Source organism: Prionailurus bengalensis, chromosome C2 (genome assembly GCF_016509475.1).
Source record: "Prionailurus bengalensis isolate Pbe53 chromosome C2, Fcat_Pben_1.1_paternal_pri, whole genome shotgun sequence".
Lineage (NCBI taxonomy): Eukaryota > Metazoa > Chordata > Mammalia > Carnivora > Felidae > Prionailurus > Prionailurus bengalensis.
The window spans coordinates 87,850,236-87,868,621 of record NC_057350.1 but is presented as its reverse complement, the minus strand read 5'-3'; the positions used below and the strand labels follow the sequence as shown (position 1 = coordinate 87,868,621).

Here is an 18,386-nt window from a genome sequence, read left to right as displayed (position 1 = left end):
GGGGGGTACTCTGTTCAGCTCTATTATACTCAAATCCAGCTCATAGTGATGGGCTTTTATGGGTTCTCCTGGAAATCTAATCCTCACATTTAATAGAGTTTGTCAGGGGAAATGCATCCTGAAGAAAGCCATCTCTTTTTAAAAATGAGAAGAAATGAGTATAAAAGGTTTTTACCTTTGACAAGGTAGTTTCACATTTTCTCTTCTTGTGTGTCAGCTGGGAACTACTTAGGTGGATCGTGGCTTCAGTTTAGCACTGCTGAGGACGCTCACCTCAGTGACTTCACTCTGATGGTTTTTACTCTGCCCATGTGTCCTATGAGCATCATAGTAGCTGCTCCACAGGCCTTGCCCTAACCCTTCCCCATCCGTTCTGGTGACAGCATCCTCATTGCTCCAAATACCCAGACCAAGCATTTGGTTTTATCCTTAGGAAAAAGCTAATACATGACGCTTCAGTGGAACAGTAAATTTGTGGTGTGTCAGAATGTAGCTCTTTGAACTCTGCCTTTAGCTGTCTGGATTGGCTGCATGGCTCTGAGGCATACGTGGGAGCCCTCTGCAGAGAGGAAAACGTCAAAGTGGGAGCAAACTGGAAGAATCATCACTGCATCAATATTTCTAGTTTTTCTTAACACTTCACGGCTACAAGCATGATTTATCGATGTTCAGCAGAGAGACCTACACTCTTCTGGGATTATATGCATTTGTTTTTTGCTACTTAATTTATTTGGATAATTTTATTTCAGTGGATTTGCCGTTGGAAGCAAGGTTTTATAGTTTGCAAATATTGCATTCTGGAAGTTCTGTTCTACTGGTGAACTATTTTTTGACAGTGCTTTTTTTTTTTTACCATCACATTTCTGCTTTCTGTGGATTGCACGCTGGCTGCCCTTGCTCTGGAACCTTGTTTTACTTTCTTATTGCACATTTGTTTCCCATCTGCCTGTACTTAGTTTTTGCACTTACAAACTCCTGTCTGTTTGTTTTGCTCTAGAAGCCAGAATGTATTGGGAATCTGTGCTCTGGTCATTGGAATATTTATATCTACCATTCAGATATATGGAAGTACCTGCGGGGCAGAATTAATAGACAGGTGGTTGCTTGATGGAAGCAAGAGTTGAGCAGAGAGAGGTGGGTAGTCTTACGAGTCTAAGAGTTAAAACAGGAACTGTCCTTGATCCTGCTCTTTCCCACAAACCCCTACAATCTAATCCATCTTCTTTGCTTATGGGTTCTATCCTAAAATTATAACCTGCATCTGCCAAAGTTTCCCCATCTCTGCTATGAGTCCCCTTCCCTGACCTCCTGCCACCTCCCCCAGGCTAAGCCACCATCTTGCCTTACTTAGTTAGACAAGAACTGTCTAAAAGAACTTTCTGTGATGATGGAGTTGTTCTGTATCTGCACTGTCCAATATGGTAAGCCCTAGCCACATGTGGCTATTGAGCACTTGAAATGTGGCCAGTGTGTTTAAGAAACTGAACTTTTAATTTAACTTAATTTAGATTTCAATATTCACATGTGGCCAGTGGTAGCGTGGGTCTAGATTGCATAGCCTCATGACCATATACTCTCTTGACCCCCACCCTATAGATCCCTCTGGTAGCCAGAGTGATCTTTTAGTAGGATTACATGTCATCAGAGCACCAACTATGCTTCTCTCTCTCTCTCTGCTGAATAAACGCCTCCTGCTCGACACCCCACCAACTTCTCTTGCCCCCAGAGAAGGCATCACAGCTTCATTCTCTTTTGTAGCTGTTTTGCCCTTCACACAGACGATCTCTCAATCTCCCTTCTGTAAACATGCATGGTGTCTACCTGAGCTGGGGTACAGTGTCCTTGATTTGTTTCATTTTTTTGTTGTAATCACATTCTCATCTGTCTCCCTGAGATTATATTCCTCATCGCCTCTTTTATTGTGTGTTCCCAAATTTCCTTACCTACAGCTTTTGAAATAATCTCTTAGTTTTTTCAGGTCACACTTTTATTGTGAGTTGCAAGAAGATACAGACTCTTAAAGCTATGAAGTTGGTTGTTAAAGCCTAAGGAAAGCTTGGGTTAAGAAAAGGGAGCATTTGTTCTATTATGTGTACGTATATTTGGTTCTAAACATATTTAATTAAGAAAAATTTTATTGTTTTTTACTATTAAAAAATGAATCAATTAATTTTTTTTAATGTTTATGTATTTTTGAGAGAGAGAGAGAGAGTGAGCTAGGGAGGAACAGAGAGAGAGGGAGACAGAATCCAAAGGGGGCTCCAGGCTCCAAGCTTTCAGCACAGAGTTTGATGCAGGGCTCAAACTCACGAATTGTGAGATCATGACCTGAGCCGAAGTCGGACACTTAACCAACTGAGCCACCCAAGTACCCCTGAATCAATTTTTTTTGAGAGATTGAGAGAGAGCATGTGTGGGGGAGGGGCAAAGGGAGAGGGAGGGAGAGAATCTCAAGCAGAGCGTGGAACCTGACATGGGGCTCGATCTCACAAACTGTGAGATCATGACCTGAGCTGAAGTCAAGAGTCAGATGCTTAACCAACTGAGCTGTCCAGGTGCCCCCCAAAAGGAATCATTTTTTCTGAAGAAAAATGAGAAAATGCCAAAAGACAACATGAGGAAAGCAATCCCACATTATCTCTTCATGCTGAGATAACATCGCATGCCGTGTAGTGCACGCATGTTGTGTCCATTGTAACTCCATATACAGGTTTGTTACCTGCTTCTTTCACTCAGAAATACCATGTGCTTTTCCTATATCAGGAATTACTCATTACAAATCAATTTTAATGGCTGAGGAGTGTTATATTTCATGAATGTACCATATACTTGGGCATTCAGGTTATTTCCTTTTACTGTAACAAGCAGCTTGTCAGTTGATTTCTTTTTCTTTGCTTTTAAAAAAATCAGTGTTCTAGAAAATACTGTGTTGTCCTTTTCATCTGCCTTTTGCATGCGTGTGTGAGTCACAGTCTTCCTGGGTGTTAGTATGTAATTTGTCCTGGACGTGGATTTGTTGTGACTCCATCTACCTACATCATGTTTCTCTTTGCGGCAATGACCGCTTGTTTTCCACACTGTTCAGTGGTTATAAAAACAAGTGTTACGCAGCGCTCGGTTTCCTGAGTGCACTGTTCACACAGGCTCACTCTCCCTTCCTGTCTTCCAGCGGAGGCTGGTCTCCAAGTCTCCAAGAACACACCATCGTAAACAAAGTTCTCTGAACACCTACTGATTGACAATGTGGTGTATTTTTATTTAAAATGACTGTTCACTTGCTATTCTGAAAACATGTAACCTTGACCTTTATATTCACCTCAGTTTTAATATTCTTTTAAATGGCAGCGGTATAAAAAAGTGACTTCGTTCTTGATGTTACTTCTGAACGGCATGTAGGATAATACAGTGTAAAGTAATAAATGAACAGCTATGTATCCATCGTATTTATATTGACATGCTTTGAAGAGTGCAATTAAACAACATATGGGCTTCTAATGTTGCTCCTCTCTCTTACTTTGATTGTGAGGTGGGAGATTTGTCATGGGAATCATTATAGAACTTCAGAGAAGCCCTGAGTGGTATTTCTTGGCTTCCTTGTGAATTCAGGTTTCTAAATCAAGTCTTACACATTGGTCACATTTCTGTTTAGTGCATCATGAAAATGCTAATTAGAATCTTATTTAGCTAAAAACATGCAGGGAAGCGCATATTGGTCGTTCTGGGCTGGTGACCTCTGGAAGCAGGGGCCAGATAGGGTCCAAGGTGGGATAGGGTGTGGACATGGCAGCCACAGTCCTGAAGAGCCAAGGAGGCTGGCTTGGTCACAGAAAGTAGGAGAGCTGGGGTAATGGGGTTCAAGTGTCCAAGCTGCTAAGGGCTTGACTTTAACTGAACAAACCTGAAAACCTAGTGTTCCTGCAGGTGCCTGAGGCTGTTTTTCTTTTAAAAAAATTTTTTTTTAATGTTTTTTTATTTCTGAGACAGAGAGAGACAGAGCATGAGTGGGGGAAGGGCAGAGAGAGAGGGAGACACAGAATCCAATGCAGACTCCAGGCTCTGAGCTGTCAGCACAGAGCCCAATGCGGGGCTCGAACTCACAGACTGTGAGATCATGACCTGAGCCGAAGTCGGTCGCTCAACCGACTGAGCCGCCTGAGGCTGTTTTTCTATGCACGGTCATCTGTTTTCTTTTGGTGGTCCTCATTGTTTAGTGACTTGAGATGGAGCCTGTGCTCTGAAGTGTTTTAAATCCAAATCAGAAGGACACTGAGGATCAGTTTGAGAGAGAGACTAAACTATGTAGCCGAGTGAGAGATAACTACACAAACTTTTCCACTCATTCCATATGTTTGTTCAGTTCTGCTCTGCACCAGAGAGTACTGTTGTTGGAATTTAGTAATGAATGTGACATGATTTCCCTACCCTTAAGGAGTGAACGTGTGATTCAGCATCTGAACGTAGTGGCCTCAAATGAAGGAAGCATGGGTTTCTCACAGCTGTAGATTTCAGTGAGCGAGATGCTAATGGTTCTGAAATAAAAACGGATTTGAAGGTCAGGACCGGCAGCACTGGGTGAGGAGTCAGGAGATGTGGTCATGGGCAGAGGCTGGCAGGTGGATAAGTGGACAGGCGTGGAATCGGGGGCGTTTGTACAGTCGTGAAGGCATCATCGGTGTGTGTAGCTAGTTTTGATGTGGGCTGCTCTGAAGGCTTGGTGTCTCTGAAGGTCCTTGAAGTCACACTTTCTTCACCATGACACATTCTTAGAACTGCCCCGTTCCAGAACTGGGCAGTTCTAAGAATGGGGTGTGGACATGGCAGCCACTAGCTCTAGACCAATGCTACTCAAGTGTGGTCAGCTGACTGGTGCCAAGAGATAAGTACAAACTGAGAGTAAGCACTTAGTAATTTCTTTCTTTCTTTCTTTCTTTCTTTCTTTCTTTCTTTCTTTCTTTCTTTTTTAAAGATTTATTTTTTAATGTTTATCTTTGATAGAGAGAGAGAGAGAGAGAGAGAGAGAGAGAGAGTGTGTGAGCAGGGGTGGGGCAGAGAGAGGGAGACACAGAATCCGAAGCAGGCTCCAGGCTCCACACTGTCAGCCCGACGTGGGGCTCGAACCCACGAACTGTGAGATCATAACCCAAGCCCAAGTCAGGTGCTTAACCGACTGAGCCACCCAGGCGCCCCAGCACTTAGTAATTTCTATAGCAACTTGACATTGTAGCCACATCCAAGCGTGTGAGCAGTGGATTAGTTTGTTTGGACAGCATATAGACCCGTTTGGGTTTTGTGGGACTTACACGTGGGAGTAAGTTTATATCTGGCTGAGCCAGGGACTAGTCATGTGCAGTGGGACCACATATCTTTCCTTAATGAACAGAAACAAAACAAAACACAACAGAAAACAACCTGGTTCTTCATGACAGTAGTTTGACAAACACCTCTTTAGACCAAGCTCAAAGGTAACAGGAGGTAAGGCTGTGAGTCCCAAGGTCAAGAACTTAAATATAAAACATTGATCACATTCCAGTTTCATTTCGGGTCTTGGTCAATGAACAGACTTCCCTTCTTCTCTTCTCTTTCCTCCCTGTCATCAGCATGTATTGTTTTTCATGAACATTATTTTTCTGTGCAAATTATACACAATTCTATACTTATGTTCTGTGTACATTACACATATTTCGTAATATGTCATTTTAAATAACGTTATAGCATTTTGCTTTGTTTATATGCCACATATTTTAGCTCCTTTGTTTGGGAGCTCTTTTTCCTATTATAAACAGTGTATCTATGAATATTTTGTGCAGATTAGCTTTCTTTTCTCTTTATTTTGGTTTCCTGAAGTCTGTACCCAAAGGAGAAATACTGTGTCAAAGAGTCACAGTTGGATTGATCTCTAGAAGGATGGAACCGATTTATACTGTGAGACTCCATCCAGGTTTTCTCTGTGGCTTCAGGCTTTGTAGTTTTCCTACTTTCTGCTGGTTTAGTAGGCATATACTTGCCCTGAGTTTTTTTTAATGTTTTTAAGTTTATTGATTTATTTTGAGAAAGACAGAGATAGTGCAAGTTGGGGAGGGCCAGAGAGGGAGACAGAGAATCCCAAGCATGCTCCACACTGTCAGCTTGGAGCCCGATGTGGGGCTCGAACTCACAAAACTGTGAGATCACAATCCGAGCTGAAACCAAGAGTCTGACACTTAATTGACTGAGCCACCCAGGCGCCCCTGCCCTGAGATTGTTTTACCATGCTTATTACTTCAGGAGGTAGTGAGGATGTGATGATTTGATTTTAATATTTTCTTACAGTTAAAACTAAATGATCTTAAAAGAAAAACTTACCAAGTTGAACCTGAATGCTGACGTCTTGTGACTTTATCAGTTTTTACATAGCTTGGATATAAACTTTTCTTCATTGTACTTGTCATCTTTCCTCATTCTGTGATGATTGGTTTTCTATTTGTTTCATTATATTATGTGGTATAAAACTTGTTCATTAGTGTTTACATTTTTATACTCAATTACACCATCTTTCTATCCTGTATTTTCACGGCCAGAAATTATTTCCCCCTCATAAGTGGGATAAAATATGCTATTCTGCTCATTTCCAGCTTTTTAAATGCTTACCTCTTGGAGCTCTCTGGACCTTATTACATACAGTGTTTGGCATAAGATGTGGATCTAGGTTAATTTTATTGTATACTGGTATCTAACTTCCCCAATAACTTTTATTAGTGATTTCCCCTTATTTTTGCATTTCTTGTGGTTGGATATATATTAAGCAGTTACTATAGAATGTGTTTTTGGAATCTCTATTCATATGCTACCATTTATTTAAAATATTAATGCAATATATATGAATTTCGTTTGTAATCTGTTTAAATTTTTTTTTTTTTTTTTTGAGACAGAGAGAGAGAGCATGAACAGGGGAGGGACAGAGAGAGAGAGGGAGACACAGAATCTGAAGCAGGCTCCAGGCTCTGAGCTGTCAGCACAGAGCCCGACGCGGGGCTCAAACCCACAGACTGTGAGATCATGACCTGAGCCGAAGTCGGACGCTTAACTGACTGAGCCACCCAGGCGCCCTGTAACCTGGTTTAATAAGCACTCTACCACCATGACTTGAGAAAAGTATTATTTTGTATTCTGCCCTGATATTCTTTGAGTTGTATTTCATTGTTCGTTGGTAGTTTTCTAACAATGATTTTTTTCTTTAAACATTAAAAAAATTTTTTTTCTAAAGACATATTGCATCAAATCTTGAGATGAAGGACATTAAGAGAGAGGCCCCCCCCCAAGTCTTCACAATCTAGTGCAGTGTGTGTACTCTGCCAACATTATTACAAAAACCAAGATGTGATCCTAGTTTCTGCAGTTTTGACACAGTGCTTATATGAAGGAAGGTCCTGCCCGATTTCATGGCTGCACTCTTGGCCACAGGAAGGCAAGTGCTTTACGGGTATTTTCCGGGGCAGTAATCTTAGTGGGGGCGTGGCTGGTTAATGAGAACACGAGGTTGAGGGTTTGAAAACCAAGAATCAGTTAGCTCAGCTCTGATCCCAGGCTCTAAAACTATTCTCTGTGCTTTGGTCACAGAGGAAACGGGAGGGATAGACTTGTCAGCATACACTGGTCATCATTAATGAAAGAAGCTGTTTAGAGCACATGGCATGGAGTACTGTCTTTGTATGCAAAATAAAGTGTCTTATAGGGCCACTGTTTAGACATTAATAAGGCAGGAGGGAAGAAAACGTTAGACCATTAGACTAAAGCTACCCCTGTATGGGGTAGCTTTGCGGGGGTGTGTGTCTCACTGTGTCCTGAAGCTTTCGTACTGCTGGCAAGTCCTGTGGGCAGTGCCTCCATCTCAGAGCGCCTAGTGGACAGGCACATACTGCTTCAGAGGCCAGCATGTGTCAGATGGAGGAGACCCATGGATGTTTGTAATAGAATCCTTTCCTATGTGGGGCCATTTGTCTGTGAGTGCTGAAGCATTTTCCTCTCTGATTATCGACTTTGTGACAGTATCAAGTGACTCCAGACTGAGAACGAATGTTTGGGGTATATTAAATTTTTATCAAATTTCCTAAGAAGTCAAGAAGTCTTGGCAATGAAATTAGCAAAGACCTTGTGATTATTTTAGAGATTACTTTATAAACTCTTGCATTATATAGCTATCGTGTATTTTTTTTCTCCAGAAAAATGCTGCACTTGAACATTTTTCTTCCTCTGCTTGCTGGTTTCTTGGTTCTCCTGCTCGTTGCTTTAACATATTTTTCTGATAGATTAATATTTGTTGCCCCTAGCCTGTGTGGCTGACTGGCTCACTGTTTTCTTCCTTGTTTCCTCCAATTATAAAATGATTGAGCTAATAGGAGATACGTGTAGCACACAGACCTGTAGCTCATAATAAATAATTGCTATGAATGCTTTATAGTATAGAATGTATCTCATCCTCTTTGAACTTGACAAAACCATGTGAGGTGGGAATTATTGCTGCAGCCATGCTTGTAAAGGAGAATCCTGAAGCTCAGAGACTGAATGACAACCTGTCTTAGGCCACAGAGCTAATTAGTGGTAGTTCAGGACCCTGGTTACAAATCTCATATTTTCCCTGGTATATCTTCTGGTTTGAATTCTTTTGATTGGGTTCCATTTTATTGGAAGAGAATGGAAGTGTTATTTTTTTTTAAAAATCACAGTATGTGGTGCTCAATTTAATGGGCTTAATGAATAACTGGTCATTATAATGATAACAAGTTTTTTAAGGGTTATGACTATGCAAAAAACACCTATTTAAAAAAAACATTTGAAAATATTTAATTTGATGATCAAGTGAATGTAATATGCCTCCAGTTGAAGAACTTTTCTAGTTTTATTCAAATGATCTCTTTCAAAGGGAAACAGTTATCCAGAAGCACCAGCTAAAGAACTGAGTTTTCTGGATGCTATTTTATAGTCAAATTTAAAAAATTTAATTTGCAAGTGTTTGTTGCCAGAGTGTAAACTTGCAATTGATTTTTGCCTATAAATCTGTATTCTATGACCTGGCTAAATTCATGTATTAGTTTTACTCGTTAGTAGTTTTTAGATTTTTAAGGATTTTCCATATAGAGTAAATGTCATCAGCAAATTGAGACCCAGTTTACTTCTTTCTTTGTGATCTTTATGCTTTTTTCCTTTTCTTGCCTTATGCAATGTATTTGCTACAATAATAGACACATATTTGAACTGATGCTGTTGTAATATCCTCATTGTGATAAGACTCCTTTATGTCTGGCTTATAAACCATATAGTGTTGGGGAATTTTAGTAGAAATTAAAAAAATAAACAATCTTGAGTTACTGGAACTTACAAATTATTTTTCATATATTTGTAGTGAACATCAGTGCCTGTTTTGATATTGAATTTGTGCTCTACTAAAATGTAATGTAAGGAATTTTGACAGGTGCTTGCTATCAATTCTGACAGGTTTTTTAAAAAAATTTGTTTTTTAAAATTATGTGGCGAGGCGAGACTAATGAGAGCTTAATAAGAATCCAGTTTCATTGAGGAAAAGGTGGTTGATTTTATAGGCAAAATTTAGAGAGATACATGTTAAGCAAAGTGAGAGAAAAAGGAGAGATGAAATTGGCATAGAAAATCAAGTATCTAAACTGTGAACAATATCCTTGACTGTTCATTGTGGCAGGGTGTCTGTAATTAAATAATATTTGAAATGTGGCATAGAAGGCTGCAAAGAGAAATAGAGTCAATTTAACTGACATTTCCATGCTGTGAGAACTTGGGCAAGTGACTGCTCCTTAATTCTTAAAAAAATTTTTTTAAATATTAAAAGTTTTTTTAATTTTTATTTATTTTTGAGAGAGAAATAGAGCATGAGCAGGGGAGGGGCAGAGAGAGAGGGAGACACAGAATCTGAAGCAGGCTCCAGGCTCTGAGCTGTCAGCATAGAGCCCGATGTGGTACTGGAACTCACGTACCGTGAGATCATGACCTGAGCCAAAGTTGGATGCTTAACGGACTGAACCACCCAGATGCCCCCTTAATTCTTTTTTTCAACTGTCAAATGGAAATAATAATAAGCAGCTTGTAGTATTGTTAGGGTTAGAAATAATACATGAGAAGCACCTGGCACATATCAGGCGTGCAAAAATATGTAGCTAGGATTATTAGAGGGCTCTATCCTTTATTATTTACTCATTAAGTTATTGATTTATTGAATTATCCTAATTTATAATGGGTACGGTCAGATATTCTGTGTCATTGAAGGAAGAGAAGAATATCTTTGAATCGAAGAACTCCTGCTAAAAGAATATAAAACTTTATGTTCCTGGAGCCTTGCACTGATCAGGGAGGGAGAATGATGAGACAGGATTGCCGTGGTGGTAGTTGGTTCACTGGCCAAGCTTCTCGTTTCCCTCATGGTCCCATACCCAAGTTTGGAGAGTCTGACAAGCATGTTTATTTCCCAGGCCCTCTGAGGCTCTCGCCTGACTGGGAGATTGTGAGCAGTTGTCCGGAGCACCTGGAATCCAGGTTTGGGGCAGACGCTGATGCTGTGGGTGGCTGTGGAGCCTCAGAGGGTCATTGCAGATGACTACAACAGCCAGGTGGCCTTTTGCTGGGCTTTGTCTTCATCATTTGCCCTCTTTCCCTTCCCTTTTCTTTATCTAAATGACTTGGCGAGATATCCTTGGCTAATGTTGTGACCTGTCTCTTTCTTCTAGAATTCTGAAGGTGGACTCTATGTATGCATGAATACATTTTTGGCCTTTGGAAGGGAACATGTTGAAAGACATTTTCGAAAAACTGGACAGAGTGTATACATGCATCTGAAAAGACATGTGCGAGAGGTGAGCTGCATGTTTGGAGAACTGGCCTTGATATCTTTCCTGTGGCATTGTCATGGTGTGGTTTATCACATGGAGAGTTTACTGTGCCCACATGACTTCTCATTCCTTTTGAGGATGGGAAACAAAAATGGGACCCTTTGCAGAAATTCACAGGTTTCCCCAAACCCTGTGTAACTCAGTTTAATTTTTCTCTTCCTCTGAATTTCTGATTGGTGTTAAGAAGACATGGGTCGACTGAATGAAAAAAAAGTTAAGCAAAAAAATACAGACAAGTACACAAAATAATGCCAGAAATGCAAAAATCACAAGTAAAAAATATTGGGATATTTTTGCTTCAGATTTTTTTGTTTTGTTTTGTTTTCTTTTGTTTTGAGCGAGAGAAAGAGCTTTCCTGAAAGTTCAAGTCCCTTTTGTTTCCCTCTCCAGTAGTAACCATGGCTGCAAATTTGTTCTCGTTCCTATATAGGTCATTCTATTTTATTTACGTATGGATAATCATGAACAATATGTAGAATGACTTTATATGGTTTAAAGATGTAGATACATACTATCATACTGTTACTTATAATTCTGTGTAGACCTTTATCTTTTCACATTGTTCTTGAAACCTATTCATGTTGCGATGTGCCTGAATGTACTTACTTCATTTTATTATTTGTTTGTTATTCCCTCTTGTGAGTACCTTGTCATTTATTATTCTTTTGTTCTATTAATGAACATTTAGATTGTTTCCTTTTTTTATTTGCTTCTACAAATAGTGCAACAATTAACATTTTTATTCATTTCTCCCGGGGGTACATGTGTAAGATTTATTTCGGAAATAAGTATATCTCAAAGTGGTAATGCTGGCTTGTAGAGGTACTTATTTTCATTTTTGCTAGGTATTGCTAAATCTTTCCCCAGAGTGGTTGCACTCAATTTCTACTTCTGTCTGCACTGATTAGCAATTCCTGTTTTCCCACCCCCCATCAACACTTGGTCAGACTTTTGATTTTTGCCAATCTAACGGTTGTAAAGTGGCATCTAAATAACTGGCATTTCCTTTTGTGAGGGTTGAACATCTTTATATATGTTTATTGGCCATTCTGGTTTTTTCTTCTCTGATTTTCCTGTTTTCTTATGGTCTATGGCTTATCTTTTTGCTTCATTTATGAATTCTTTTATGCAGAAGTTTTGAATTCAATGTTAGATTTATTAACCTTTTCTCTTGTGAATTGTGCCTTGTGTATCTTATCTATGAAATTATTTCCCAACTCAAGGTCATAACAGTATTTCTTTTAATACTTTTTTTTGAAGTGCATGTGTATTTGCATGAGCATATGTGTGTTTTAGCATTTTTGGATTTTAATCCATCTGTAGTTTATTGTATTTGTGTGAAGTATGGGAATCTGTTTTTTATTTTCCATACTGAAAACCAGTTTTCCTGCTGTGGCAGGCTAGTGCAATCTTTCTAAATGATTTATAGTATCATCTTTTTGTATATTTTATTTATTTATTTTTTCATTTAAAACTATTTTATGTATTTATTTATTTATTTTAATGTAATTTGTTGTCAAATTGGCTAACATACAGTGTGTAAAGTGTGCTCTTGGTTTTTGGGGTACATTTCCACGATTCATCGCTCATCCCAACAAGTGCCCTCCTAAGTGTTCATCACCCATTTTTCCCTCTCCCCCATTCCCCCATCCCTGCTCCATTTATTCTCTTAAGAGTCTCTTATGGTTTGCCTCCTTCCCTTTCTGTTTGTAACTATTTTTTTCCCCTTCCCTTCCCCCATGATCTTCTGTTAAGTTGCTCAATTCCACTTATGAGTGAAAACATATGATATCTGTCCTTTCTTTTCGTACATTTTAACTTGCCATTCATAGTTGGGCCTGCTTTGGGGCTCTTGGTTCTTTTCTGTTGATCTTATTTTTCTGAATCTGCATTGGTGTGGCCAGCCTTGATATCTGGTGGTACAAACACTTTTTCCAGAACTTTCCTGGGTTTAGAAATTTATTTTTCTATACAGATTTTAGAATCAGTTCATCTAGTTTAAAACATCCTGTTGAGATTTTGATCAGGATCACATTGAATTTGTAGATTATAATCTATAGCATTGGTTAAGCTCCACAAGGGCAGGGCTTTTTGTCTGTTTTGTTCAGTTCTGTGCCCTCAGCACTTAGCTGTCCCAACACACAGTAGGTGCTTCATAAATATTTAGTGAATGAGTATTCAAAATGACATAGTTCATTTTGAATCAGTTCAGTATTCGGTTCTCTTTTGTCTCCTTCGATAGTATTTTGTAATTTTCAGTAAAAGAGCTTGCATTTTGTAAGATTTTCTTAAATGCTCTGTAATTTTTGTAACTATTGTTACTGCTAACTTTTACTTACTATATTTTAATTGGTTATTGATGATGTTTGGGGATGTTATTAATTTTCAAGTATTGATTTTTATACTTAGCAACACTATTCAGCTTTCAGTCCTAATAGCTAGTAGACTGTTGGAACTTCTAGTCAGTGCTGATTTGAGGTTCATCTAATCATTCATACTAGCCTGCCTAATATATTCTCTGTTTAAGTTCCAGACAAAGGAGAGATCCCAAAATTGGACAGTGGGCAGAGTAGGAGGAAGAGGAGGAAGAGAGGCCAGGAGGTCAGATAAGCCATCACCTCAATGATTAAAATAGTCAAATATTGGCCCGATATTACATGATTTACATTCACTGCTCCTGTTATGTGGGGCAAAGCAATTCTTATGAGGTCCGTTTTGTCCTGAACAGATGTCCTAGTATAAAATGATGAAGTTTTAGGAAACTAGGGTGGGGTGGGGAATGAAACTGAGGCCCAGAAGCTTGAAATAACTTGCTCACTAAGCTTGTGGCAGAATTGCAGAATGGTGGTAATTTCACATGGTTAACTCTGCCTCTGAAGTCTTCAGTTAAATATTTCACTCCCTGACTACAACCTTCTCTCAGTTTAGTTCTGTCACTCATTTATTCTGATTTCACTCTGTTGTTCCTCCTCCTTGAGATTTCCAGGCCCATGACTTGTCCAGGCGGCCACTGCTTCTGTTTGTTAAGCCTGCTTCTCATGACTTGAAACATTCTCTTACCACCAGTGCCTTCAAAGATCCTTTGCCCTTTGTCTCGCCTAACTGTCCCCAGAGCTCCAGCCAGTCATGCCATCAGCATCATCATGGGTTCTGTGTGCATACTGTGAGCAATTCTGCACCACCATGGTCTGGGGCCATGTCAGACTCCTGGTCTTCCCCCCTCTGCTGGGCGCACTCACTGTCCAGCAAATTTGGCCTGCACCTTCTCCCACTCCAGATTCTGGATGCAGTCTTCAAGGTGCTGCCACGACCTCTCTCACCATCCTTAGAAAACAATTTGACTGGTACTTTACCAAGAAAACAGGGACCCTGGACAGGAACTTCCTGAACTCCTGTCTTGCCTCCTGGGAACTCATTGCATCTGGTTCCTCCATCCCAGCAGAAAGCTATGTTCTGTCTGTCCTCACAGCTCTGTTTCCTCCTCCTCATAAACTTGCTCCTTCCTTAACTCCCTTTTCTTCAATGTCTCCCTCTTCTGGCTTTTTCCTCCCACCTTAAAAAACAAAACAAAACAAAACAAAACAAAAAAAAACACCACTCTTAGACAGACAAAAGCTAAAGGAATTTGTGACCACTAAACCAGCCCTGCAAGAAATATTAAAGAGGACTCTTTGAATGGGAAAGAAAGACCAAGAGCAACAAAGACTAAAAAGGAACAGAGAAAATCTCCATGAACACCAACTTTACAGGTAATACAATGGCACTAAATTAATATCTATCAGTAGTAACTCTGAATGTAAATAGACTAAATGCTCCAATCAAAAGATATAAGATATCAGAATGGATAAAAAAATGAGATCCATCTATATGCTGCCTGCAAGAGACTCATTTTAGACCTATACACACCTGCAGATTGAAAGTGAGGGGATGGAGAACCATTTATCATGCTAATGGACCTCAAGAGAAAGCTGGATTAGCCATAGTTATATCAGACAAACTAGATTTTATTTTTTTATTTTATTTTATTATTTTTTTTTCAGACAAACTAGATTTTATTTTTTTTATTTAAAAAAATTTTTTTTTTTCAACGTTTATTTATTTTTCAGACAGAGAGAGACAGAGCATGAACGGGGGAGGGGCAGAGAGAGAGGGAGACACAGAATCAGAAACAGGCTCCAGGCTCTGAGCCATCAGCCCAGAGCCTGATGCGGGGCTCAAACTCACAGACTGCGAGATTGTGACCTGGCTGAAGTCGGACGCTTAACCGACTGCGCCACCCAGGCGCCCCCAGACAAACTAGATTTTAAACCAAAGACTGTAACAAGAGATGAAGAAGGGCACTATATCATAATAAAGGGATCTATCCAATAAGAAGATCTAACAATTGTAAATATTTATGCCCCCACTGTGGAACACCCAGATATATAAATCAATTAATAACAAACATAAAGAAACTCAGTGATAACAGTATAAGAGTAGGGGACTTTAACACCTCACATGCAGCAATGGATAGATCATCCAACCAGAAAATCAACAAGGAAACAAGGGCTTTGAATGACACCCTGGACCAGAGAGCTTAATAGATATATTCAAAACATTTCATTCTAACTCAGCAGAATACACATTCTTTTTGAGTACACATGGAACATTCTCCAGAATGGATCACATGCTAGGTCACAAATCAGCCCTCAACAAGTACAAAAAGGTAGAGATCATACTATGCATATTTTCAGATCACAACACTGGGACACTTGAAGTCAATCACAAGAAAAAAATTTAGAAAGACCACAAATACATGGAGGTTAAAGAACATCCTACTAAAGAGTGAATGGGTTTATCAGGAAATTAAAGAAGAAAAAAAAAATATATGGAAGCAAATGCAAATGAAAACACAACCTTCCCAAACCTTTGGGATGCCACAAAAGCAGTTATAAGAAGTAATTATATAGCAATACAGGCCTACCTCAAGAAACAAGAAAAGTCTTCAATATACAACCTAACCTTATATCTAAAGGAGCTAGAAGAGGAACAGCAAATAAAGCCTAAACCTAGAAGAAGGGAAATAGTAAAGATTAGAGCAGAAATAAATGATGTGGAAACAAACAAACAAAAAATTCATTAGAATAGATCAATGCAACTAGGAGCTGGATTTTGGAAGAATTAATAAAATTAATAAACCCGTAGCCAGACTCATCAAAAAAAAAAAAAAAAAGAAAAAAAAGAAAAAGGACCCAAATAAATCATGAATGAAAGAGGAGAGATCACAACCAACACCACAGGAATACAAACATTATAAGAGAATGTTATGCAAAATTATATGCCAACAAATTGTGCAATCTGGAAGAAATGGATGAATTCTTAGAAACATATAAACTACCAAAAGTGAAATGGGAAGAAACAGGAAATTTGAACAGACTGGTAACCAACAAAGAAATGGAATCAGTAATCAAAAATCTCCCAACTGGCGCCTGGGTGGCGTAGTCGGTTAAGCGTCCGACTTCAGCCAGGTCACGATCTCGCGGTCCGTGAGTTCGAGCCCCGCGTCGGGCTCTGGGCTGATGGCTTAGAGCCTGGAGCCTGTTTCCGATTCTGTGTCGCCCTCTCTCTCTGCCCCTCCCCCGTTCATGCTCTGTCTCTCTCTGTCCCCAAAAAATAAATAAACGTTGAAAAAAAAAATAAAAGAAAAATCTCCCAACAGAAGTCCAGGGCCAGATGACTTCCCAGGGGAATTCTCTCAAACATTTGAAAAAGAGTTAGTATCTTTTCTTCTTAAACTGTTCCTGAAAAATAGATATGGAAGGAACACTTCTAAACTCATTCTGTGAGACCAGCATTACTTTGATCCCCAAATGATACAAGACCCCACTAAAAAGAATTACAGGCCAATATCCCTGATGAACATGGATGTAAAAATTCTCAACAAGATATTAGCAAATTAAATTCAACAGTACATTAAAAGAATTATTCACCACGATCAAGTGGGATTTATTCCTGGGCTTCAGGGGTGGTTCAATATTTGCAAATCAATCAATGTGATATACCACATTAATAAGAGAAGGGATAAGAACCATATTACCCTTGCAATAGATGCAGAAAAAGCATTTGACAAAATGTAGCATCCATTCTTGATAAAAACCCTTAACAAAGTAGGGATAGAAGGAACATACGTCAACATCATATAGACCATATATGAAAGACTCATAGCTAATATCATCCTCAATGGGGAAAAGCTGAGAGCTTTCCTCTATGGTCAGGAACAACACTCTCATCATTGTTATTTAACATAGTACTGGAAGTTCTAGCCTCAGTAATCAGACAACAAAAAGAAATAAAAGGCATCCAAATCAGCAAAGAATTATTTGCAGACAACATGATACCCTATGTAGAAAACCCTAAAGACTCCACCCAAAAATTGCTAGAACCGATACACGAATTCAGCAAAGTCACAGGATACAAAAATCAATGTACAGAAATATGTTGTATTTCTATATACCAACAATGAAGCAGCAGAAAGAGGAATTAAGGAATTGATCTCATTTACAATTGCACCAAAAACCATAAAATATCTAGGAATAAACCTAACCCGAGGAGGTGAAAGATCTGTATGCTGAAAACTATAGAATACTTATGAAAGAAACTAAAGATGACACAAAGAAATTGAAAAACATTCCATACTCATGGATTGTAAGAACAAATATTGTTAAAATGTCTGTACTACTCAAAGCAGTCTACACATTTAATGCAATCCCTATCAAAACACTACCAGCATTTTTCACAGAGTTATAACAAACAATCCTAAAATATGTATGGAATCACAAAATACTCTGAATAGCCAAAGCAATTTTGAAAAAGAAAAGCAGAGTTGGAGGCATCACAATTCCGGACTTTAAGCTATATTTGAAAGCTGTAGTGATAAAGACAGTATGGTACGGGCACAAAACCAGATGCATAGGTCAATGGAATGGAAAACCCAGAAATAGGCTCAAAACTGTATGGTCAACTAATCTTTGATAAAGTAAGAAAGAATATCTAATGGAAACAAAGACAGTCTCTTCAACAAATGGTGTGGAGAAAACTGGACAGCAACATGCAGAAGAATGAAACTGGACCACTTAGCAGCATACACAAAAACAGATTCAAAATGGATGAAAGACTGAAAGACCTAAATGTGAGTGAGACAGGAAACCATCAAAATCCTAGAGGAGAACACAGGCAGTAACCTCTTTGACATTAGCCATAGCAACTTCTTATTCAATGTGTCTTTGGAGGCAAGGGAAACAAAAGCAAACATGAACTATTGGGACTTCATCAATATAAAATGCTTCTGCACAGCAAAGGAAGTCAACAAAAACTGAAAGGCAACCAATGGAATGGGAGAAGATATTTGCAAATAACATATCTGGTAAAGGGTTAGTATCCAAAATCTGTGAAGAACTTATCAAACTCAACACCCCAAACCCCCCAAATAATCCAGTTAAGAAATGGGCAGAAGAC

The 18,386-nt window shown here is 39.1% G+C and overlaps 1 protein-coding gene and 1 non-coding gene across 2 annotated transcripts in view; one reads left to right on the top strand and one right to left on the bottom strand.

Moving 5' to 3' along the window:
- Positions 1-18,386, top strand: part of USP13 (ubiquitin specific peptidase 13) — a 117,366-nt gene that overhangs the window by 12,831 nt on the left and 86,149 nt on the right. The window contains exon 2 of the mRNA XM_043594848.1: positions 10,731-10,856. Within this exon, the coding sequence (XP_043450783.1) occupies positions 10,731-10,856 (126 nt within the window). The remainder of the gene's footprint in view (positions 1-10,730; positions 10,857-18,386) is intronic.
- On the bottom strand, positions 7,244-7,405 carry LOC122492537. The gene has a single exon (XR_006299709.1). It is a non-coding gene; the product is annotated as a small nucleolar RNA SNORA81 (small nucleolar RNA).